Source organism: Agelaius tricolor, unplaced genomic scaffold (assembly GCF_023055355.1).
Source record: "Agelaius tricolor isolate 1412-34295 unplaced genomic scaffold, bAgeTri1.0.p SCAF_1, whole genome shotgun sequence".
In the NCBI taxonomy this organism is placed as follows: Eukaryota; Metazoa; Chordata; class Aves; order Passeriformes; family Icteridae; genus Agelaius; species Agelaius tricolor.
In genome coordinates, this window is record NW_027269261.1 from 22,487,771 (window position 1) to 22,513,534 (window position 25,764).

General features: G+C 43.7%; 1 protein-coding gene across 1 annotated transcript; it reads right to left on the reverse strand.

Annotated features, from left to right (window-relative positions):
* Positions 1–9,529: 9,529 nt before the first annotated feature.
* FLVCR1 (FLVCR choline and heme transporter 1) lies at positions 9,530–25,301 on the reverse strand. Its single transcript, XM_071426309.1, has 10 exons — positions 24,564–25,301; positions 21,396–21,540; positions 20,697–20,837; positions 20,310–20,377; positions 19,964–20,067; positions 18,734–18,844; positions 17,604–17,709; positions 17,323–17,434; positions 16,737–16,804; positions 9,530–15,379 (listed from the first exon to the last, which is right to left on the reverse strand). The coding sequence occupies exons 1-10, from the start codon at positions 25,188–25,190 to the stop codon at positions 15,317–15,319; spliced, it is 1,545 nt and encodes a 514-aa protein (XP_071282410.1). The 5' UTR covers positions 25,191–25,301; the 3' UTR covers positions 9,530–15,316.
* Positions 25,302–25,764: the final 463 nt, after the last annotated feature.

Consider the following 25,764-nt stretch of genomic DNA (forward strand, 5'->3'; position numbering starts at 1 on the left):
CGCCGCAACAAAGAGGGGCGGGGCCAGCGGGGCGGGGCGGGCCGCCACTGGCCGAGACGCCGCCGGGAGGCGCCCCCTGCCGCACAGCGGGGAACACCACCGGGCGGCGCAGTCCGAGCGCTTTCGCCCTCAGCCGGGCCGAACCGAGCCGAGCCAGGCCGAACCGAGCCAGGTCGAGCCCAGCGCAGCCGAACCCAGCAGAGCCGAGCCCGGCCCCTCCGAGGCGCGGCGATCCCCTCAAGCCGAACCCAGCCCAGCGCAGCCCGACCCCAGCCGTGCGTCCCGGTCCCCGGTGCGGGATGGGGGCCGGAGGATGGAAGTCCTCCTCGGAGAGAGCCGGGCTGTTCGCTCTTCCAGCAGAGCTGGGAGATCCCCTGTTAACCACGCAGCGGTACGGTGGTGGCAGCGAGATCCTGAAGGAGAGGCGCCTGTGAGGGGAGGGCAGAGAGCCCCAGGCCCGGCAGAGACCGCCCTGGCCGTGCTGCCCGCCCACCGTGCCCTGGTGGCTGTGGCCACGCTCGGACGCGAATTTTCAGCTCTTCATGTCAAGCACAGCAGTGTCAGTGTAATAATGCATCTCCTAGAGCTGTGAGTGACCCCCCCATCAGATACAAATAGTGTGGAAAGCATTGCTCCTATCCCCTGACCATGCACTCAGATACTGCTGTAGCTCCGATCTGCCCTGCTCCCAGACAGGAATAAATTTCTGCGGTCCCTAATCAGCTTCCCGAAGGCTCTCAGGAGCCAGAAGTGCATGATGAGTTGCTAATCACTCTCCACAGGAGCCGATGTCTCTGTGAGTCCTAGCAGTAATCCTCCCTGCTGTCCCCTGGCCACATGGCATGCCAGAATCTCACCAGGGGCTTTAACAGAAGGGAGGACAGTGAAAAGCTGTTCCATCAGCTAAAGCAAATCAAGGGCTTCAGCGTACATGGCTTGCCCAGTGTCAGCTTTCAACCCAGTGTAGAAACCCCCCGAGCTGAATGTGGGGCTCTGTGTGTAAATGGCAACACAATCCAGGGGAAAGGGGTAAAGGTCAGGGTGGACTTAGAGCTGCTCTGAAGTCTTCACCCTCTCCACTATGTCCTGCATTTCCCTAATCATCAAGCAAACACTGCAGTTGGAGGGAAAATGTGCATCCATGCTGGGCAGAGATGATGCACACACACACACACACACACATACACACACCCTGCTGGGTTTGGGAGCAGGATCCCAGGGGAAGCACAGTCTCTCCTTCTGGAGTGCAGATGATGCTGAACAACAGCAAGATATGAGAGCACCAAGAGGAGTCCCCAATGGGAGATGATGAAACACAGAAACCCAGAGAGGCTGCAGATGGCTGCAGACACAGAGGAAAGGACTCTCAAGGAGCCAAGGGAGGCTCAGGCAAGACAGTGCAAGGAAAGGAAGGCCAAGAAAGTCTGTGAGTTCACTGGAGCAGAGCCAGGGGAAAGCCTGAAAATCCTTCAGACCTGGATCTTAGAACTAATGGGACAGTGCAGGTGGTGGCATCCATGTGTGAGCAGCTGAGGGGCACACTGCATGTGCCAGAGCCTGGAGTGCTGGGATTACACAGCACAATGTCGTCCTCAAGGATGCTCATACACAAGCTGGCAGTCACGTATATTCCAGAGCCTTGCTCCTGGTTGGAACAGGCAACCATGTTGAGGCTGTCACAGCCTTGCTCAGTGCTGCTTCACTGCCCAGAGCAGGCAGGAACCTTCAGATCATGTTTTCCTACAGCTACCCTTCACCTGGGAGGGTGAAGATTAGAGTGATGCCACGTGCTTTGCAGTTCAAAGCCTCCTGCATCCACCATGTCAGGATGTGCTCCATGCCAGAGGGAAGGACTCTCCCTGGCCAGACAGGAAGAGTCCTGGCAAGGTTTGGACACCACAGCTCTGCTCACAGCAGTCTGCAGCATCCAGACCACTTCCAATCAGGACTGAAAGAAAGAAAATTCCTACCAGCTCCTCCCTGATGCTCAGGAAGAACAGGGAGAGTGACAAGTTGAACTCCCAGAGGTCAGTCAGTGGGTCCAAGGCCAGCTGTGGACTGGATAGGCAGGGCAGAAGTTAGCTGGAGTCCTGGAGCTAAAGGCAACTTCAAAGCAACAGCCTAAGGAAATAAAAGTAGAGTCCCTAAGTCCCTACAACTAAGGGAAAGTCTTAATAACTCTCTCAACAGCTACAAATGAGGTGTAAAAATAGAATAATGCTGCTTTGGATTAGCCAAAGCTCTCCCTGGTATTAGTTATGAACAGATACTCAAGATGAGTAAAAGCAGGATGGGATCTGCATCATGCCCCCTGTATCCCATGGCTTTCACCTCATGGGACCACTTAATTTTGGTACCATGACTCTGAGCAGAGCTGCCTTCCTCCTTGCTCTGTTTGCAGGTCTTCCTCTCACACCAGGTTCCTGCCCAGCCTCTGTCCCAGTGTGCCAGACCTGTTTGACTTTGAAATTCAGTCCCTTTGTATGGATGTACCTTTCTAAAGCTAGCTCTGAACAACACTTCCATCTACAGTCCTAGCGCAGAGCTCATTGCTACCACAGCTGCTTTCTGGGTCAAAGGAGCTAATTTGATCATAGAATCATCATGTAAGAGGGTTTTAACCTTCATTATTTCCAATTGCAGACTCATTTAAATGCAGCATTCAAAAGGCCCTGCAGTGCAATTACACAACCAAGTGCAGGAAACTTAATAGCTCTTAATTTGCACCATGGCAGCAAGGTGATATCAGCATTGGCACTTTTTCCAAGCAGGCTTCTCCAAAGTGCCACCCCCACACCCCCACAAGGAGTCCCACTATCTTCTTCCTCGGAGATCAAACAGCAGTGAATTCAGCCTGGCCACACAGCAAACCCTCACTGCCCTGTGATACTGAGCAGAGGAAGTTCATTCATGTATTTATTTGGACTTGTCTGGGAAAGCACTTCCTCTATTACCCATTGTTTCCAAACAGCCCTTCTCGTGCAAGGAGCCAGCAGGAGAAGGCTTTCCTGGGCAGGAGCTCCAGCCTGGCCTGGCCTCAGAAGAGGGAGCTGCAGCCAGGCTGGGGAAGGAGGACTGGTGTCATTTGCTGTCTCATGGCCTGTGAGGCCTCATGCTCCTGCTTTGCTGCTTGGAAATTTGGTGGTTTTCTGCTCTGCAGATCTTTTGCCAGCACAGCTCCAGCCTTTTCTAAGATCTTTGTAATGCCTTGTCCAGACTCTGATATCAATAAACCTTGTAATGTGAAAATACTTCTCACTGTGAACAGGAATGCCTCTCTGTGCTACCAGGGCCACAAGGGGGGCAAAAAACCCAGAAGTGAAACAAGACCAGCAGCAGCACTGCAGCAAAGGATGGGCTGGTCAGCAGATTGCCCTTGCCCCTGCCCTGCCTGGCCAGCCCCAGCTCTGCAACCTTGGAGCCCTCCAAGCCAGGCCATGTGGCAATTCCCCAGGTCCCAGTCCAACAGACCCTTCTCAGAGCCACAGCCACGGCACACAGCTGGCCCTGGTGCTTTGATGCCTCTGCAGGCAGGAAAAGGGCAGCTGCTCCAGCAGCCCAGCCAGCAGGGGCAGGAGACACGTTTTGTCTAACCCTCCTACGGTGAAAAATGCGTATTTTATGATTGGCTTTTCACATGAATATTATATGTGTTATGTGAGAAAGTTTTGCTGTATTAATTTTTTTAGTAGTGTGTTAAATATAGTTTTAGGTTATAACAAAATGTTAAAATAGAAACTATGCTATATAAGATACTTTTTTTAAGGAAAGGACTCGCACCAGATAGCAGACACAGGACACCTAAATCTTTCAGAGAAAGAGAATTTATCTCTCCGTTATCAGGAGAAACAAACTTCTTCCTGCCTCGCTCAGCCATGAAGACACCGTCAGGATTCAGAAGAAGAAATTGACACTGACCAGACAGAATCCTGTGTTTGAATGGAATTTATGCATCATGTATGAGATGTATGAATATTCAATGGGCTATTGCTTTTAAGGGTTAATCCTCTGTTATCGGGTGTCCTTTTTCGGGCTTATGGTGCCCAGAAAAAGGTACCCGGATGTCCATAACTCTTTGTTCCTGTTGTCTCATATTGTCCTAATCCAAATTGTCCAAAATTATTATTACTCTAACTATATTGCTATTTTTATGAACATTTTATTGTCATTAAACTTTTAAAATTAAAAGAAAAATGTGATTGACGTTTCTCACACTAGGAACAGAAGTTTTCTTTTGTGCAAGAAGGGTGTTCAAATCTGCCGCCATCCAAGGCAGTGCCGGGAAGCGAAAGCTTGTTTATCTTTTCCTCCTTCCTTCCTTCCATCAGATGGTAACAGGACAGATCTGGACCTGGGCTGTTTCCCAGGTCAGTAAAAGTGGACACTAACTCTGTACCAGTATCAGTTACTGGTGGAGCAGGAAATGTGCCCAGCACCTCCAGCTGGCAGCACTCAGTGCGAAAGCCTGAAGCCTGGATACCTTCCCAGTGAGAGGAAAGAGTCTGATGTCTTTACAAACAATATCATGGGTGAAGGTGTGGGAAAAGGGGCTCAATGTCTCTGCTAACTGTGGGCAGCAGGTTCCTTGCAGAGCCCAGACAGCTCAGCTACTGAACCAGACAAGTGGGGTCTGCACAAGCCTGAGTTTCTGAACTTTGGGGTAAAATAATAGGTTCAAGGGGGAATATGTGGTCAGCAGTTCAGGAAGGCTGTACTTTCCTAGTGCCTCAGCCAATGGGGAAAGGAAGGGAGAAACACGCAGTCGGGAGTTTAGGATAAAAGGAGTCTGCGCCCTCCAAAACCTTGAGAGAGAAGAGTTTGTGGGCTTGTGCTCCAGTGGACTCTCCCTTTATGCAAGTAAAGTTGCAGGACTCCTCTGTCTCCTTTTTGGACATAAACCTCTGGTGTTTGTGGATTTTCCTGACACCAGCTTGGGCACACTGTTCTGCTAAAGCTAGGCCAAGTGACCTTAATGGCTTTTTCTGCATTTAGCAGCCAGCAGAGCGGCTGCAGGCCAAAATGGTTAATCCTGCAGGGGTGCTTCAGCTTTGCAGAGGGCAGCAGAAAAACACAGGTCAAGAAAGTTTGCCTGCTTTAAGTAAATTGCATTATTGCAATGCAAATATTGGCCCATTTCCTGAAAAGACCATAGTGACCTCATTTGATCCTTTGAAAGGAATATAAAATTTGTTTGTCTGGGGCTTTTTTCCTAAATTGAACATTATGCTGGAATGGGATTTTTTTAGTGATGAAATGAAAGGTCAGACTGTGATAAGGATGTAACCATGGCAATATGGCAATGGCTGTTGGTACAAGTTTGCAGGAGCGATTTGCGTAACCAATAAGAACAACTTTCTGTACTCATAGAATTTCCCTGTGATCACTGGGAAAATAAATATCTAAAGCAGACTTTAAAAAAAAAAGCAAGCTATAAAAAAATGCTTGAGGGTGTGCTTCCTTGAAGCGTTCCCCAAGGTAGCCCTTTCTGAGAACTCTTAAGCCACTGTTTATTTTGCAATAGTCTAGCAGAAAAAGCAGCCATCAGCTGCTTTGGCTGCACCAATGAAAAACTTCAGCAGCATGTTTTCATTTCTGCCTGAGCAAGTCCAGGATCTCTTGCAATAAATCTACTGCAACAAATCATTATAGTGTTTATTTTACATGGGGCTAGATGGACTCCAGTTGTTCTCAGACTAGTCCAACAGGCAAGTTTTTCTTGCATTAAAAAAGATTTTTAAAAGCATTTAAAAAATTCAAAGTGTCATGAAAAGCCTATAAATCAGACCTTCCCCAAAACTGGTTTGCAAATTTTCACTTTCCACTCCCCATTGCAGATCAGCATGTCCTAGTAACCTGACTGAGCCTTTGCTGACATTGAAATAACCTTTTCCATACTTCCTACTGTCACCTCACTCTGGTCTACAACTGATGCCATCAGATGCAGGTGAAACTGTTGTTCCAGAGTGGTACAACATCAGCATCCCAATTAGCCTGCCTTACTCCTATCTTGTTCCAAAGTCTCAGTCTCAAACATTGCAGTAGCTTGGGAAAATAATTACATCAATACAGTTTGCTCTGAAGGTCTTACTTGACACCATATCACATGATTTGTTCTCTGCAGCAAGCTCTGCTTACAAAAACAAGAAAATACTAATGTAACCTTCCATGAATATTGGCAATATTTTTTTTTTTACTAATTACTTCTTTAACGTTTAGTCAGAGGGTTAACTACCCTGCACAATCATTTCCCCCCCCCCCCCACAAGGGGAACTGCATAATAAAAATACAGGTAGCAAAGAACAGCAGTAGCTGAAAAAAATCTGCTCCCTAGAAATGAGATTTCTTTTCAGCAATCATCAGCACCCACCGGCTTGTCACAAAGGAGCTGCCAGTGGTGGCACCAGAGGTGAGAGTCAGGACTTACCTCCACTGCCAAGTGAGCACCTGAGTCATCCCTGCCTTCCTGGAGAGAGGAATGCACTGCAATAAACCCCTGCCTGCTTGAGGCTAGAAGCACAGTTGTTGTGGCTGATCAGAAATAAATTAAACAGTCCAGTTGTGCTATGGGATAACCTGTGCCCTCTAGGAATAGTGTGATGCTGGTTAGGGAACACTGACCAAATGTCCTCCTTATTATTAAAGTTCCTCAAATGCATTTTCTTTCCAGGAAGAAAGAAAAGCAGACTGGAAAAGTTATTAAGCCTAGCAATAGAATGTGTCACAAGCCCAAACACTAAAAGCCTTTGAACTGAGATGCTGTGTGAAACCTGCAATGAGAAATGTGTGATTTACTGTTCTTAATGCCCTGGTGCTGCAAGGGGTCATGACGACACTGATGATTTCATCAAACAATTTTTGATCTGAAGCATCACTTCAAGCATCCCTGGGAGACAGTGCTCTGCAGATTGAGTTCCCCTTTCCAGAGGATGATTGAAGAGTAATCAAAATGCTGCAGAAGCACCTGAAGGTGACAGTAAAATTCAAATACCACAATCATTTTAAAAATAAAGCTCTTAAAGGAAATACAGTAATCTGGAGCAAAATTACTTTTTTTCAGCCATCTTCATTATTTGCCATGACATGAGTGATTATAATCGTCAGAGCAGACTGAAGCCTACAGAGCACCTTCTGGCTTTGGAATCAAACCCAGGAATGCTGTGTAATCACACAAGCTGTGGACTTAGAGGAGACTCCCTAATGCTCTCAGTGCATGCAGACATTTCAACCCTCATGAGATTCTCGCATTCTGAGCAGATGAAATAAGTCAGAGAAAAATCACACTGACCATGGGGCATTCTGTTCCCCAAAAGCTGGGGGACCTCTGTATCTCCCTTGGTGACAGTCTGGTTTGGACAATTTTGTCAAGCTTCTGAGCCTTTGAGGCCTTCTCTACCCTTCTGAAGCTTCAGTGGGGCTGTGACAAGATGAGAAATCATGATTTCATCAAACAAGGCTAGACTTTAGGCAGTAGCCTCCAAGTGGTTTGGTTTTTTTAGCATTAAGGCCTGAAGAAAATCCAGTTGTTCATTGTGAGCGGAAGATAACACAAATTCAAGTCCCCTGGAGCCAGTTAATGATCTCTGGGTGAGTCATTCTCACCCCTGTGGGACAGTGTCTCTTCATTCCACACAGGATGTACATTCTGTCTAATGCCTGCAGGGTTGTTCAGAACCAGCTGATGAATTATTCTGAGAAAATCAAGTTGCCTTCCAATATTTAGTGGAGAAAATGCCATGCACAGCCTTGGAAGCTGCACTGTTATATTTTAACTTCTTTTTCTCTTGGCAGCAAGCTGGACAATTTGATTTATAAAAGAATAACTGATTCTGCAGTCAGCTGCAGTTCCTCTATTGCCTTAACCAAACTAGTCATCAACATCTAAAAAGCCTTAGGACTGCCCCATTCTGAAAAAAAAAAACCTCTCTGGTTCAGCCTAATGCAGGCTAGAAAAACTTCTGAAGCCTTCACTACTTCCCCAGGATTTTTCCATCTGCATGGAGTTTGTAGCTTTTGTAGAATCTTGTGTCTGTTTCTGGAAACTCGTAACACGAGGTCACAATACTGACAATGCCCTTTAGATACTATTTACTGCCTTTTTAATGGTCCAAACACTGTTACAAGCAGAAGTGGTTTACTGAGGAAGCACTGGAAAGTAGCACCCCAGAGGCTGAATTTTGGTCCCTGACATTAAGCAGATATTAGCTCGTTACTCACAAATGTATAATTACTCACAAATCAGTAATTATGCCTAACCATTGCCAATATTTCGCCTTTGTGACATATCTGCTGAAGTCCTTTCTACAAAGTTCAGGATATTATTGTTTTGTTTTCTGAAAAGTTGTTGTGTAATAGAGCTGTAAATATTGATTTAGAGCATGGTCAGATAGGGTTTAGTTCATTGTGAAGCACAGACAGAAGGAAATCCAGCAGACTTCTAAGAAACCTTTCCAGCCCAGGAAGCAGCTGGACTGTTAGGCATCTGCCTATTTTATCCATACACAAAGCACATCACTTTCTGGAAGGGGTAATAATTGTTAGCTTTGGATCAGAGAGCCTCCTCCCAGCTATAGAAATAATTATCTGATTAATCATAGTCAGGATGACTTCACATTTCCCACTTCCCTGATGAGGTTTCTAGTGTTTTCTTTGAAGGACTGAGAATCTAACCAGAAAAAAAGAAATAAAATGACCAACCCCAAAATTCCAATGCCAAAGAAAGTTTAGCCAATAATGATTTTCTGGGATTGTTCCTTTCTAGCTGTGGGAATGTTTAAATTACAGTGCTAACTGGGGATATTCCCTGCAGCTTTCATAGAGGTACCATAAGAGGAACATGACCTTGTGGTCCTGGTTGTAGAACAAAGAACCCACCTGAAAGTTCAACTCAGTGTTGAACTGCATCTCAGCATTGCTTTATGACACAAGGCTTGTGTTTGCTGTGCTCTGCAGCACCTGCAGCCTCTCCCTGTGAAGCATCTCCTATACCAAAATAGCTGAGAGAGAATCCCAGCTCTGTGGAGAAGTGAGATTTAAAAAATGAAACATTTTCTTACCATGACTCTGCATACTTTGAAGCAGGTTCCTCAAATTTGCCTGGCTCACACCTGGGCTAAATGCCCAGGTAGGGGCATTGAGGGTAGGTGACAGAACCCTTGCAGAGTGTTCACAAGGGTTCTGCAGTGCTCCCACTGAAGACACCTCTGATTTTAGCCATAACTGAATGTAATGTCTCACTTCTATCCTGCCTCAGAAGTTATCCTACCCTCTCCCCCAGATAATGTCTCAGCAACCAAGTGCTTTATAAAAATAATATCTGCCCTACCCTCAAGAAGCTGCCTTTGGATCGCTCTGCTTTAGGGCTTTACTTGCCCTTTCATTTCCTCACAGACCTCTTCTAAAGGCAAGGAGAAATCTCTGTGCTAGAGCAGTACAACTTGACTACCAATGCTAGTACTTTAATTCTATGCCCCAAGAAAATGTCTCTGGATGCCAATACTCTTGTGTAAAATAAATTTCTATACCCTGCATGTACTCTGCATGAACGTTTATTAATGAAACAGTAAGTCATACACTTACACATTTTCCTACATTAAAAAGCAGGTTCTAAGGGGAAAAAAAATCACTTTTAGATTAGCAGCTTTATTACCAGCTGTCAAAAATGTTACTCTTGGCTCCAATCAATTTAGGCATTATACACTTTTTTAGTAACATAGAATGGTAAGGAATGATGGCATCCACATATACACATACATACAGTATTGCAATCAGAGAATATTCATTAAGAACTTTTAATTTTCTCTTGAAATAAAGAATTGGACACTAACAAAACCAAAATATTACAGCAAAAGACATTTGTTATCTTCATGAGTAGAACAAAGGCATGAGCAGTAAATAACATGGGTCTTACACAGAAATACATTTCTCTTAGGAAATTTTTTGCTTAATTCATTCCAGTTCCTGCATTAACATCACTTCTCCCTCTTCACAGAATTCAGACCTAATGGTGGGGCTGGGGCAATCACACATTACTGTGTACAATGACAGCTTGTGCTCCATGAAACATCAATAGCCTGTTATATTTGAGAAAGAGGTACATACGTATATTGAAAGACAGCAACTGTAAAGGTCACACACTCCCATTCACACAGAAAAACTAGTGAGTTCACAAAATGGAAAAGGAAAACAATAAATGTTTACAGCTTAACCAAATTTCACTTGATTGTAGATGCACAAGGTAGTACAAATATTTCTCAAAAAAACATTTTTTCATTAGGCAACATGGGCTGGCAGCTCTAATTACACACTCCACTGATTGTCTCTGAAATAACAGACTCCTTTGAACAAAAGAGATAACCATGAGTCTGAAGTTAGAAAAGCCCTGTTGATGTCTTGAGTTTTAGCTTTCATATTTTCCAGATTCTGTACTGCATTAGTGTATAACTGTGAAGTTCATATAAAGTGTTAGCAAATTCTCTTCACAGTTTAGTTTGACAAACAATCCTTTTCCAGCTTGAAAACCAAGGACACCATTGCACCTTCAGACCCAAAAAGCATAACCAACAGTGAATTGAGGAGAGCAATCTGGGAGGATGGGACTTCATAACCTGAAGCTGTAATTGGATAATCAACCCCAAAATGTAAATGGACCAAAACTTATAAAAGTGTGAAAACATGTGACCCATCACCCATCTTGGGTGTAGCCCTGGCTGGGCTCTTGTACTGCCCAAGGTTTTTCCTTTGAAGGCCTTTTTAACAAATACCTACTTTATTCCTTTTACACTGTCTAGCCTCTGTTCTAGGTAGCCTCTCAAGGCATCACTATTAATCTGAAATTATTCATATGTATTGTAGCTACTTCTTCCCTTGTTCTTTCTTCCTCATAAACCATGGGCATTTAGCAACAGAAAGAGATGTTACTAAAGACAAGCACCCATCTACAAATACTTGTTCTGAGGGACTTACCTACCAGCAATTCTAGACTCCATCCTACAGGTCTGGTATTTTCACACCCAGCCAATAGAAACGAGGGGTTTAAGGCCGTGGCAGGAATCCTAAATAAAAATGTGTCAATGTTCTCTGAGTCTCTTCCACTGAAATTACCAAAAGTTTAACGTGGCTGGGAAGAAACACAAAGGTAAGAACTAATATTAATGCTAATCTCTGAATTTTGCAGCTGAAAGTTATCAATTGCACAACCTGCTGGGCTCCTGGGAACTTGGGGGCAGTCCCCTTGTTTATGTTCCCTACTGTGTGCCTTGTGTGTGTTCTCTTGCACCCTCCAGAGCTCTCCTGAAACACTCAGAAAAAAAGCAAATTGAAAAGCAAAAGTTGATGCATGGGACTGGGATGCCTGTTCTCATCACTTGGTTTCTTACACCATCCTCTCCTAGCTGATGTGCAATTCCATTCATTATACAATTACTTTTTTTATACAATCCATTCATTATACAATTGCTTTTTTTAAGCAGCTAGGATTTTTAGCCCCCAACTGTACTCTTGCTGGAGGGCTGAGCCAGGATCTGAAGGCTAAGAATCAGAAACCCTATTTGCAATTCCAAATGCATGTGGAATTTCCAGGCTAAGAAGGTTGCTCAGAGAACTCATAGCAACCTTCCAGTATCTGAAGAGAGACTACATCAAAGTGGGAGGGACTCTGTAAGGAATTGTAGTGATAGGACAAGAGGAAATGGGTACAAACTGAAAGAGAGGGAATTTAATTTAGGTATCAGGAACAAATTTTTTACTGTGAGGATGGCAAGGCACTGGAACAGGTTGGCCAGGCAGGTTGTGAACACCCCAACCCTGGCAGTGTCCAAGGCCAGGCTGCATAGAGCCTTGAGCAGCCTGGTCCAGTGGGAGGTGTCCCTGCCCATGGCAAGTGGGTTGGGACCAGATGATCTTTAAGGTCCCTTCCAACCTCTTAACATTCTGTGATTCTATGTTTGATTGAGTGGATGTTTTCTGCTAAAACCCAAAAATTAAAAGCAAAAACCACGAAGCCTCAACTATTCCTAATTTATTTCTGCCATGAGCTAGAACCTCAATTTCTTGACAGATTATAAGACTATTGCATAGAAAATACTGATTTGCTCTTTATTTGCTCTTTATTCTGCTGCTGAGCCTTACATCTAAATACTTCATCATTGCCTGAAAATAGCTCATAGGTTTCCAACTTTCAAGCTCCTTTTAGAAGGGGAATATTAAATCCAGGATGTAATTAAGCCTTCATTATTAGGAATATTTTCTTTTCAGGGACCCAGCAGGGTTTCCAGCCAGCCAAAATCTTCTTTCAACCTTTTCAAAAGGTAGCCAAGTAATTTGGCAGAAGATAAAAAATACAAAGAGCCAGAACTAGAATATTTTTTTCAATAATGAGCTGAACATAGCTGAAACTGGAAACAAGCAGTGAAGAAAGGAATTGAAAAAATAAATTTTAAGAATGGAACAAAAATACTCAATCTTTTATTTTTAACAGTGTATACTGAACAGGTCAGCAAAAATCCTGGATACCACAAAAGACTTTCTACTGGACATTTGAAAACAATTCCCCAAAACTATAAAAATATTATCTTGTTAAGATTTTGCAACACCAAAATTCAAAGCAACCATGCATGGGGCCATGAACATAAATATTTTCTGTATCTTGATGAAAAACATATATATATATTGGCACATGTTATTATCATTTTTCCAAAGGGAAAGGCCACCCACTTATGTCAGAAGGCAGAAACTTTCACTTTTCTCATTCAGGCTGAAAACCTGTACATCCCTTGATGGGGCAGCTTCAATGTAAATGAATAATGAAAGCATCTCTTCGATGATATAATGTAAGCATCTCTACTTTCATTTCATTTATGTCTTTCATGACATAATGAAAGCATCTTTCCTTTCACTCCTATATCCTTGCCTGCCATTTGAATAGCCAAGAATCAAAGAGTGACTTTTCCTATATTCAGCTGCTTCAGCAGTGGACTCTTCTAGAGTTCACCTCTCCAGGAGCAGCAAGGCCTGGCCATTTTCTCCTTAGCACTGGACCTGGCAAAGAGACATGAACCCTTTTTGGCAGGACAAGTGTTCCAAGTGTGCTTAGTTTATTCTGATAGGTCTTCTCCTGTCTAAAGCATTTGTCATACAAAATGTTTTAAATCAAGATCATCACATTTAGAGGCTAAGCTTAGGAAGATAAGTTTTCAGGGCCCTTTTTTTACAAAAGGCTTTTCCTGAGTCTACAGCAAAATAAAAAAAAGAAAAGCTTTTAATTATATTTCTTAGAGACTATCTTGGAGTTTGTTGTTGTTTAACCCCAGCCATCCACCAAGCCCCACACAGCCACTTGCTCCCTCCCTTCCCCAGCAGTGGGATTGAGGATGGAATCAGAAGGGTAAAAGCTGGAAAACTCATGGGATGAGATAAAGGCAGCTTCATAGGGAAAGCAGAAGCCAAACACAAGGAAAGAAAAACAAGGAATTAATTTACTGCTTCCCATGGGCAGGCAGGTGTCAGCCATCCCCACCAAGTGCAATGGCTGCTTGGGAACAAAACACCATCACTCCATACATCCCTCCCTTCCTCCTTCTACCCCCCAGTGTATACACTGAGCATGATGTCACATGGTCTGGAGTATCCCTCTGGTCAGCTGGGGTCACCTGTCCTGGCTGTGTCTCCTCCCAGCCTCCCAGGCACTCCCAACTTCCTCACCTTTTCTGACGCATGAAAAGCGGAAAAGGCCTTGGCTCCGTGTGAGCCCTGCTCAGCAAGGATAAAACATCTCTGTATTACCAGCCCTGTGTTCAGCACAAATCCAAAACACAGCCCCATGCCAGCCACTGTGAAGAAGATTAACTAGCCCAGCTGAAACCAGCACAGAGTTAAATAATTCCCCATCCCTAACCGTAACAACCTGTGGAAAACTTGGAGCAGGATTGCACCTTCTGGATGGCATTGCAACTGTGGGAACTCAGAGACACAGCATCACTGATGCCACTGACTTGCAAGCTCAGTTTGCTGAGCTAAAAATTAAATATTTCCAAAAAGTCCACTGACCCAGGTCTGACTCCCAGCAATAGTATTATTGTAGTGCTATCAGTTCTGTGGGTGTGTAGATAGAGCACAAGGTAAAGGAGAAAATTTTCAAAAGCACTGAAGAACCCCCATCCCAAATACAGATAAATGAAGTAACAAAGAGTTACTGTTAATAACGTCTGCTCATTTTGCAGCAAAAATGGTATAAAAGAAAATATTTGATCAGAAATAGTGAAAATATCACTATTTTCTTTTCAGTCATCCTTACAGCTTTTAACTAACTGCAAAAACATTATTTAAGTTACACAAGCACAGGAATTTCACATGAGACAAGTGATACAATTCATAAAAAGGACAGAACATGTTTTCTGATACTCCACAAATATTCAGAGGTTTAACACACAAAATGGAATTTCTTCAGCAGCACTGATTAAACTCAAGATGAGGCAGGGATCTTCTTTACAAAGTAAAGGCACTGGCTCTTTGTAAACACGTACTCCTCTCTCTTTAAATGAGAAAGCACTCAAAATATTCCGTGGAGGAAACTTGTGTGGTAGTGTTCCATTGCTTATAAATATTTCATAACAGAGATATCAAAGGCCTTTGTCCTCCTTTTTACTGTATTTAATAAGAAATGTTTTTTCTCCAATTTATCTAGTGAGAAACTTTGAATCTCCCCAGAAATGCTACAATGAAGCTATAGCAAAAACAGTGTTTTCTCTTATCTGCCTTTTGATACCTATAAAGAAGTTTCAAGGCAAAAGGAATGTCAGATGCCAGTATGAAACACACACGTCATCTCTTGTTTTCAGTATTGTGCTATCACTTTCCCAGAAGGAATCATTGGCTTATATTCAAATACAGATAGATTTAAAATAAAAATGAACTCGTGAACATCCTCCTGCTGTGCATTTCCCTACTCTTTGACTTTCAAATGCACCAGCAAGACTGAACAAGAAAAGAAGATTAGATACTTCTGATCAACTGTGTTTCAAGACTCCTGATTTTTTTCAAGTATGCATCCTGAATGTACATCTCCCTATTGTGGAGAGTGTTCACACAGTTCTTTACTAATGAAACTGCAAGACTTGAAAATGTTAAAATAAATATTCCTTACAAAGGTGAATTCTTTGCATCTTGAGCAAAATGAACTGAGCATCTTCCAGTACACAACTACCACCAATATCAACAAACACATGTCACTACTCATACACACAAATCCAGTGATTACACTAGCTCATATCATTCCATATCTAACCAAACTTGTGCATTTCTGAGTCACCTTCCTTCAGCTTCATAAAGCTGACTGAATCTTTAATGTAGTGCTTTCAGGTTCTACAGGACTGTCAACTGGTACCTGAAGAGGGAGATAAAAAAGTAAAAACACAACAGGAATTAGGCTGTTATTCAACAGAATTATTCTGTAACACAGTATTCTTGAGTAATTATTAGGTTAGGCTCCAACAGTAGATGTAGTTAATTAGCCCAGTTAAGCATAATATATAAAACCCTATATTCTTTTTGTAATAAAAGAAGAGAGCCCAAACATAGAATTTATTTTCTTAGTATAACTCCCAAGTATATATTTACTGCATATAAGTATCTGTCACATGAAGATTAACTTGTCATTTTTTTCTCTGTTACATTTAACCACAGTAGAATCTTGATCAAGGTTCAGTATCAAAGTGATACTGAACATTATTAACACAGCCAGGTCTCAATCATGCATGGCAGCATCAGGGCAAGGACTGCAGCTTTTCTTACACCCTGGCTAATATGAATGAAGCTGTGACGATCTCGGCTAATTAACGAGGTGATAATGGAAAGCAGATAAGTCATGAACAGCCCCAACCCCGGCTGGGAAACCCACAGGATGCCACATTGAGCACCCGCAGCTGCCAGCAGGTTTCAGGTTCAAGTTAGCTCAGACAGCACCAGCTCAAAGTTTCTGAACCTCATACAGACACTAAGAGCGTGCAGTTGGTCACAGATCATCAAAAGCTGCTGGGCATGCAAGATGCCTACACAAAAATAAGCATGGCAGAGTATCTTGTGATGTCTGACTCCAAAAAGCTGTCTCATATCTTGATCCAAGCAATGAAAAACCCACAGCAAATTTTGAAAAAATTTTCCACTGAGAGCTTAATTTCTACTAATAAATGTCGTAGTTTGGAAAAGCTGCTGAAAAATGGAGCCCTGTGATCATCAGAAAATGCTATGCTCACTCTTCCTTTAAATTGAGAGTGTCAGCAGAGGAACAAACCCAGCTATTTATGCAGCACTGCATAGAAACTCCAGCATGGCTTCTGTTTAGACACTGACTTCATCTGAAGAGACTGCAGGTATTTTAAATAACATACATAGTCGATAGGATGGCCTCACAACCCAATAAACAAAAAGGCTTCACAGTTTAAAATGCTTCCCTGCTATTATGATAAAGCAAGATTCAAGCAATAACATAATATTATTAGCCACTTAAAATTCAAATATTCAAAAAATTTTTAAAAAATCTGAGAGCAGAAGTTTTTTCAGTTTTTTTCATGGGAGTTAAGGAGAAAAACAGATATGTGAGAGCAGCATCCCATGTGGCTCTGTTGTTCAAAACCAACATGGAACCAGTCATAAGACTTTGTCAAGTACTCTTTTGCAGCTGCTATTGTTCTGCCAGTAGAAGTCAAGCATTCCAGTAGGATGGTAAAAGAGTCACCACTTACAGCTTTAACGTCCAAGTTCATAATCCCTGAATTCACATTGTGTCTTCGCAAATCTGATTTTATTAAGGCTGAGAAAAGAAGGAAAAAGGAAAGCTGGTTCACACCTTTGCAGTGACATGCAATTCAAGGGAAATGTTTGCAGGGTGCAAGCACACAGAGGCTGCTTTCAGCACATTTTAAAAATACCCCTATTTTTTCTTTGCAATTTGAACTCACTGATAATTTGAACTTGCTCCTCACAAAGCACACAAAGCAGGCAATGACAATAAAATCTTTTAAACCACAAGCACTTAAAGAAAAGCTTGATAGTTCAGCACTTTCAGCACATTTGTGAGTCAACATGTATAAACACTGGCACAGCTCCAGAGTGCATCAGCAATTTCTTGCATTTAGAAAACTGCAAACTGCCTCCATTTGTGCATTTGTTTCTATTTCTCACCCTGCTCTGGAGATGGACATCTGTCTCAAATTCAAGACATGTCTCAGGAAATGGGGGTCAGATGGGTGTCCATATATTAGCAACATTGTCCTAAAAACACCTAAGTTTTTACATTAAAGAGAAGCTATTACTTGCACTTGTAATTACCTGTTAAAATAATGCCCACAAAAATCCAAGCACAAAGAAAGATGTTTCCTGCACGAGGACTGTAGTCTGTTGTGAGCTTTCCTTGAACAAGTGTAAAGATAATTCCAAATATCTATAAACAAACAAGTAATTTCATCAGGATCACACAGAAAAAGAGTCATCATTTTACCTTTAAAAGTTCCAGGTCACACCTTATAGAAATCAAATCTTAAGCTTTCCTAGACTTGAGCATAGTGGCATTTCTGAACATTACTTCACTTGAAGAAATAAAATGCTGTAACCTGTGCTGATGCATTAAGGAGACCTGAGGAAGTGCCTTCAGACTCTGGATATGTAATTTCCACAGCAAATTCAAACCCAAGTGGAAGATAGCCAGTCATGAAGAACCTGTTGAAGAGGAGAGTAAGAGGATGACAGGTGTGGCCTTCATCTGTTACTACAGCTAAGAAAACCTAACATATACACATGGTGTTATGAATTAGCTGGTATTCTGAATTGTCATGTGTTCACAACTTAACAGAATTCAGTAATTCCAAATAATAGTGACTGCTTCATTCCCTCAGCATGATCCGAGAATTTTAGCCACACATCTTTCTCTTTAAGGCAAAGCTGCTAAAATATGTTTGTCCTATTTCCCATAACCCCATACATATGAAACAACCTTTGCAAAGAAGTCTGCAAGCCACTCCATACTTGAAGCCAATTACTTTCATATGAAAGCCATGCACAAGCATCATTTGATCAGCCCAAATATCCATGCTGGAGGACAAAAAGAGGCCATGAGTAGGGAGTGAGGCTGTACACTTGAACACCTGCTGGAAGCTGCTATGGAAGAAGCTGAGAGGACCCATGAATGATGGGAAGAGAAAAGGCTTAAAATGCAGCTGAGGTTGGTTGTTTGGTTTTTAAACTGAAACTCTCAAGACATTTCTGGTTTCATCTTGACTTCTGTGTCTGAATACAGCAACATTCCCTCAGCACCTCTTGAGGCCTTTAGATTGGGTATCTATGAGCACAGCACACAAAGGGACCAGCATGTTGCTTGGGCTATCAAAGTAGAGATTAATGAAAATGCAGAGAAGCCAGTCTTCCTAGATCTGCTCAAACTCTAATCACCTACACACTGCTCAAGAGAAAGCTTCAACTTCACTGCACACAGCTTTTTGAATTGGAACCAAACAAACTGATCACATAGGACCTCTCTTAGGTCCATAAATTGGTAAATGAAATTTACTGAAAAGTAAGTTACTTTAGCTTTATTCTGATGTAACAGAAGGAGAAACCCTATCTGTACTGTGAGCTAAAGGCTGAGACCATGGTGACAGAATACACAGAATTATCTAGGTAAAATATTTAAATATGTTTCAGAAGAGAACTGCAGTAAGTCTTGTAGTGCTCTTTAATTGCTCACCCAAGCACTCCTCCAGTCACAAACACCACTATAAGGTATCCGAGGTCCAGGGTGAAGGTAAATACCAGCAACCCAATGAAAGAGAGAATGTAAACAATCAAAGTAGTTTGCCTGCAACCCAACAACAACAACAACAAATTAACATTGTTCATAGAAGGCCATAGCACATTGCTGAAGCATGGAAGGATAACACGAACATTACATAAGCCATTCTAAAGCTATAAAATTTGCTCCGTGTAATTCTGCCTCAAACTTAGCATGCAGTGAGCACATATCCATTCCTGAACCCTTCAGTGTCTTGGTTATCTGGCTGCTTCATTCCAGGCTAAGGATACTGACTCAAACTCTCAAAGAATGGACAATCACAGCACATACTACTACCTTAAGACTATTTTAGTTCTCTGCTATGCTGTACCTCTTGGCCATTCTGCACTGCTGCCCATTACACGATACATCAACACAGGAGCAGCTGAGTCCAACACTATTAGCAATAAAAGTCAGCCTACAAGAGGCAAGTCAAACAAATCTCATTACAGTGTCCTATTTCTTTTCAATCTGGAAGAAGGGATGTCTTCCAAATTCTTAAAGCACATATTTGTAAGCCAAAACACATGCAGAAACAAAGCCAATCTACAGCATTAACATCCATTAGGCTTGTAGAGGCACATAATGTACTAAGAGTCACAGGGGAGAACTATTCCATCACAAACAGTGCTCCAGGGCAGTGCTCACTCCTGGATGATAGACCCAGGAGCTCCTACCCCAGAAGAGAGCTCTGCTCCATGGTCATCCCCTGAATTAAAGCAAACATTACACTTACTAATAGGATCAGGAGTAGCATAAAAAAATTGAGAATCCGTCAGCTGGCCATTTTACAAAACAATGCAGGGCAGGCTTTGAGACTTTATGCTTTCCTAGGAGAAGAAGCCCACTGGGCCACCTGGCCACTGTATGTAGGACCTACAGTGCTTTCCTTACAGTCCTAAAGAGACAGGAGTAGATGACAAATCCCTTTGCATTGTGCTCCCTCATTTCTTTTGGCCAATAACCAGTAAGAGTCTCAAGCTTTTGCTGTAGCCACAGAAACTTCTCTCCCTCAAGGCCACTAAAAGATCAGGGACCAACTGCATTTCATCAGCAGATCATTTCAGCCCTTATATTGGAGTATTTTCCTAATGCAATTGCACCACTCTCCTACCCCTAGCCCCACACATGCCTACCCACACTTACTTGTATGTTTTAGTGTAATCCAGCCACAAACCACAAATAATCGAACCCACCATTCCTGCCACCACCAGTGTCAAGCCAATTCTCCCAGCGTTCACTTCTTCTCCCTTTCAACAAATATTTATATGGTGCTCATTAATAATTGCTTCCATTCAGAGTCAAGTTCAGACCTCTTGGCAGTCATAAGTGCAAACAAACATTCCTATGACTCCCACAGCTGTATGGCACAAGAAACTGTACAGAGGTATACAAGAAACCAAATGTCTGAGCACACATAGCACCTACAAAATAAATATCACCTCTGCAAATGTACGGTGAAAAAGAGAAAGATAAGATCCAAGAAACTTACCTCATAATGAGTTACTATCATCTGGTTTAATAATGTGGAGACAGAGTAAAATGCCCCAGTCATAATACCTGCAGTACCAAGAAAAAAGCTTCAGTCATTCCAGGTGCAGCCATGCTGATTTTTTACCCTAAAGAATTCATCTTATGACATTTAAGACTCACAACACAAAACCTTTTATGTGCCAGGTAAAATCTGGCACATAAGCCAGATCACTGGACCTATAAGTGATATTTTTTATCCTTACAGACTTTCCAGCCCGGGCACCTGAGTAAATAAAAGTTTGACACCCCCTCCCCCATTAAAAAAAACCCCACAATTAAAATTCTACATGCTTCTGGGCTACATTTGAACCTTTCTGCCAGACTACAAGCAGATAGCACCACTTACCATAACTGATTAGCAAAAGTATAAATGGAATATTTCTGAACAAGTTAATAATGGACTGTTTGTAGGAGTAATCCTCAGGAGGTTTAGTTTGCAGGACTGCTTGAGAGTGACTGGGAGGGTATTTGGGCTTTTCTTCAAACACTGGGGAAAAAACAGAAGGAACAATTTTTGATTCATCTCTACATCTCTACCAAACTAATGTGCAGGTTTTTTTGGGGCTTTTTTTTTTTTTTTGGAAGTGTTTCAGCTTCATGAATTCCAGAAGAGTGACATGTAGTTTTAACAACTCCATGAAAAAAATTTCTAGGCTTTCTCATGGAAGAAGTGAGTCACATCCACAAAGGATGTGTTCTCTGGTGACATCTGACTGCTACCAAAATATGGTGAAAGACAGACTTCATCTGCAATACGTCAGGACCTTTGTATACAAATTGTAAGATTAACAGAGTGAATTCACATTATATAATAAGTCCTTGCAGCAAAGAAACTAAGAGAACTAAATATTCTGAAAGAAATCACCCCATGTGAAGCACAACATAGAGTGAAATGGCTGTTGCTTAACTCTGGCACAACAGGTGAGTGAACACAAACTGGAAAAATTGTGACCTCAACTACTTTGAGGAGTCAGCTGCTTTAAAGTCAGACATTGTAAACACCCCCTGTAGCCAGCACATAAATCCCAGTAATTTAAAGACTTACCAACTCCTGCTAAGAAGAACAGAAGTGTGGACACTATCGCTGTTCCGTAGAACATGATGCTGATGTTGTGTGCCATAAGATCAATATCATTCGGCGTATTTGGGACCAAAACAGGTGGCAACAAGAAGCCAATTGCAGTACCAAGCTGGAAAGCAAGGAGAAAAAAAAACAAAAATAATTTCCCTCTGAACATAGAAATCAACAGAAGTGAAAAGTCTTACCAGGTAGAATTCAGAATTGTTATCATAATAAGCGTTAACAAAACTTTAGTATCACACTTCTGAGCCACTTGTTCTCGATGTTGTTTTACAACCAGATCTTCTTTAACTCGGGTTTAACCTTTTCACTTCTCAATTGAACTACACTACCACACTTAGTGTATATATTTACAGTACACATAGTACTTGTACAAGAATCTTCATACATATACAAGAGCCTTTCACAGGAAGTGAAAACACCATGCATGAACATAAATTTGTATCAGTCATCCTGCAAGTGAAGGGCTACAGATGACACAAGATTCCAGCTACTCTTGCAGAAATGTTCTTCATTTGATGTCATGCTTCTGCCACTACAGCAAAGCCTGACTGCAAGGTTCACTGAAGCACATATAGAGCAGAGAAAAGGAATATCCTTATTAAGACCAAACTCAACAATTATTGCTAAGGAAATAAATGAAAATCACAGAATGAAGTAGTAGTGGGTTTGTGTGTAGAGTAAATTCCAACATAACAACTGATTTTGCATTAAAGAGACATAAAATGGGGACTGAAATTTTGGGTACATATGTAAAATATTTTTAAACATGAAGGAACACGTCCTGAACTATTCTCCAATTTCCCTCTTCTGCTCCCCCAAAACTTAGCGGCATTTTAAAGTGTTGGAACATTTATTTTAGGTAAAATTAAATGAAAAAAGAGCACCAAAGACTGTTAGAGTAGCAAGTCCAACAATCAGAAAGCACACACATTAGAGGTGCGCCACTATGCTTACAAAACACCCTTTGTGCATACCCTGATGAGGGTTTTGCTACCTTTTTTCCCCCAGGCCATCATATTGACACAGTATCCAGTGGTCCCAGGAAGAATTTGTCTCCTTTTGTCCTCACTCTTCATTATATGAACCCTACAAAGACGAACTGAGCACATAGTTACTTTTTGCCTTTAGGGATGTTTTTTCCTCCCCCAAGAGGAGCCAGTGCAGTATCCACAATGTTCCAACAAAGTCGAGTGATACCATTTCCCATCATTTACATCTAGAGAGGTTAAGGCCAGAATAAAGTGTTCCAATGAGTTTGGCATGCCTCATTTAAGATGGTAAATACTTGTGGAGATCTGGCACTCCAAACAACCCTTGACAGGTACATCACAGTGATTTGTGTTCCAGCTGCAAACGATCAGCATCCCAAAGGAGTGAGGTCTAAATTTTGATAACTGCTCTGTTCCTCCCCTGCCTGCTGTCCCTGCCCTGCCGGCCGCTGTAGCTCTATAGCTTCACACAATCTGAAGCCGTGTGATAAGCAATCTGATAAGAAATTGGATGACCGGCAGCTGGGTGGGTAATAGCAACCTGTTCTATGACACAGTTCAGGTTGTGCAATTGCCCGGTACAGTGAGTGGTGTTCTGTTACACAGTTCACGTTGTGCCGTTATCAGGACGGGGAGACCCAGCAGGAATGCCTGTGCAGAAGGGAACTGCAGTGGGATACACAGACATTACTTCTAACTTCCAAGGGCCTAAATTCTTGCTACTCTTTCAATCTAGCTTTTGAGAGTTTTTAGGGCTTTTTTTAAGGAAGTAAAATGCAAGAACAGAGAAATTCTGTTGTTCTATTGACACACTTCAACAGGCACACTGAGATCAGTCCTAGCTTCTGGAGGGGAATACGCTCCAGAAATATCCACGGCTTATTCTGTTCACATCCTGATCCTGTTTCCCTTGTCCATCCTTCTCGTGGCTCCCATCCACACAATCCCTGCTCTTCTGCTCCTGTCCTGCACCACTTCAGCCCCACATCTCAGCATCCCAGTGAAGCATCAGTTTCAGGCTCCATGCTGGATACTTGACACTCTACTGCAGAACAGAAAACCCGGTAACTCCTTGCTACTGGGAGGACTGGTGCATGTCAGAAAGAGAGGACATTTAGCTGCCAAAGAAACCTTTAACCTCATACCAGGATACAGATCCAAAATTTTTGCCTCACTGCTGAAACAACCAACAATTTCTGAAATCTTCAGTCCCAAAGAGACAGTTGACTTGTCCACTTGAAACCTCCGATGCAAAAAAAAAATGTTTTGGAAGAACTGCAAACAGCCAGGTATCAGCTAATGAGGAATCAGCTAGGTTTAGGTACACCCTCACTGTAAATATGTAAAATGCATGCCACTGCTGTCATAATCCAAAGTACACAAACATAAAATCATTAGACTCACATGATAAAAACCAAATCCCCTGTTATCTTAACCAAACTGTACCTATGACCTCAGCCTGCATCAGTGATGCTGATTTGAATCTTAGCCATTTTTTTGCCACAGGAGAAAAAAAAAATCTGGGACAGTGGCAGGAGGTGAGAATTAGGCTATAGGAGGAAAAAGTATCATACCTGCACCTGTGCTTTCAGATGCACCTGTTCCAGCTCTCTGAAACTGGCCAGGACCAGGGAGCTTGAGGAAATCCATGACTCAGTTATCAGCTCCCAACAGTGATGTGAACTATCACAGCGTTACACAAAACTTCAGGAGTCACCAGGGTATTGACTACTGGCACCTGGCAATTAGAGGCCATATTTTAAAAAGCAGAAACTAATATATGTTGTCGTTGGGGCTCTTCATGAAAGTTCACGTAGTTCATACCCCTCCAACGGGGGTGGATTCAGCCAAATGAATCCAAGTGCCAAAATGCAAGAGAAGGAGGAAGCGGAGCAGGACCACTTGTGCAAAGGTTCTCTCTCGGCTGCGGTACTGCCGGCAGCTGCCTGAAGCGTGGGAGAGCCGCACGCTGCCACATGGCCCGGCTCCGGCACAGCCCCGCTTCCTCATCCGGCCGCCCTCCCAACACCGCATCCTGCAGAAAGCCTTCTCCCACTTGAGCACCACGTTTCCAACTCGATGCCGAACTCCAAGGAAGCCCACTTATCCAAGCCCCCCCCTCGCTCCCCTGCGGCCCTACCTGGTTGCCCAGCACAGCCACGGCGCAGGCGGTGGAGACCTCGGTGGGGCCGAACCAGACGGAGGCGATGCGGGAGGGCAGCCCCAGGATGAAGACCTGGGCCACGGCGCACACGGCCTGGGCGGCCAGCGTGAGCGGGTAGCGCTGCGGGGCCAGGCTGCCGCACTTGAGCCAGGCGCCCAGCGCGTTGAGCCCCGCGCCCAGCAGCGCCGTGAGCCGCAGCCCGCGGGCATCCAGCAGCCAGGTGGCCGGCAGGATCAGCGGCACGTAGGCCACCATGTACACCATGGACAGCCAGTCGATCTGAGTGAAGGAGACGCCGTAGAAGCCGGCGAAGACGTTGCTGAGGATGCTGTACTGGATCCACTGGAAGGCGTTCACCAGCGAGTAGCAGCTGAACACGGCCAGCACCGCCAGCCGCCGCCGCGACAGCCGCGTCTCCAGCCGCGCCTCCCGCCGCTCGCCGCCCGCCGCCAGCATCTCCTCGGCCGCCGGGGCCGCCCGCTGCCCGCCGCCCGCCGCCTCCTTGCCGGGCAGGAAGCCATTGCAGCGCTGCTGCTGCAGCGGCGCCGCCGGCACCTCCCCGCTCTCTCCCTCCGCCTCCTCCTCGCCGCCGTCCTCCACCATCTCGGCCGTCTCCGCACCCAGCTTCCCCGGCAGCGGGCACAGCCCGGCTCTGCCTGCCAAGGTCACCTGGCCGCGGCTCCGCTCGCCGCCCCGCCCCGGGGCCGGGCCACAGCCGTGCCCGGCGGGCGGAGCGGGAGGCGGCCCCAGGGAGGGCGGGCCCGGCAGCGCTGCCCGGGGCGCGGGGGGCTCCGGGGGCAGGGACTGCACAGTCTGGGCTGCTGGGAAGAGCTGGGAGCCTGTGCCTGTGGGGATGGATAGATAGATAGATAGATAGATAGATAGATAGATAGATAGATAGATAGATAGATAGATAGATAGATAGATAGATAGATAGATAGATAGATAGATAGATAGATAGATAGATGTTTTGATCACACCTCTGCTCCTGTTTTCTTTGTCCATCTTTCACGTGGTTCCTTATCTGCACAATCCCTGCGCTCCTGCTCCTGTCCTGCGCTGCTTCAATCCCCACATGTCAACATCTGAGTGCTGTATGGGCACACACACACAAAGACTCACACTTCTTGAAGTCTTTTAAACTGAACTTACTAACGCTGTGTGACTTTAGCTGGCT

Bases quoted from the DNA above. Each gene is read 5' to 3' on its own strand.
- FLVCR1 (XM_071426309.1), bottom strand. From the start codon at position 25,190: ATGGTGGAGGACGGCGGCGAGGAGGAGGCGGAGGGAGAGAGCGGGGAG. The intron at 20,838-21,395 runs GTAAGTCTTTAA...TTTTTTCCCCAG, and splicing joins GTTCTTCTTAGCAGGAGTTG to TGTTTGAAGAAAAGCCCAAA. The intron at 17,710-18,733 runs GTGAGCAATTAA...CCTCTTCAACAG, and splicing joins GTGACTGGAGGAGTGCTTGG to GTTCTTCATGACTGGCTATC.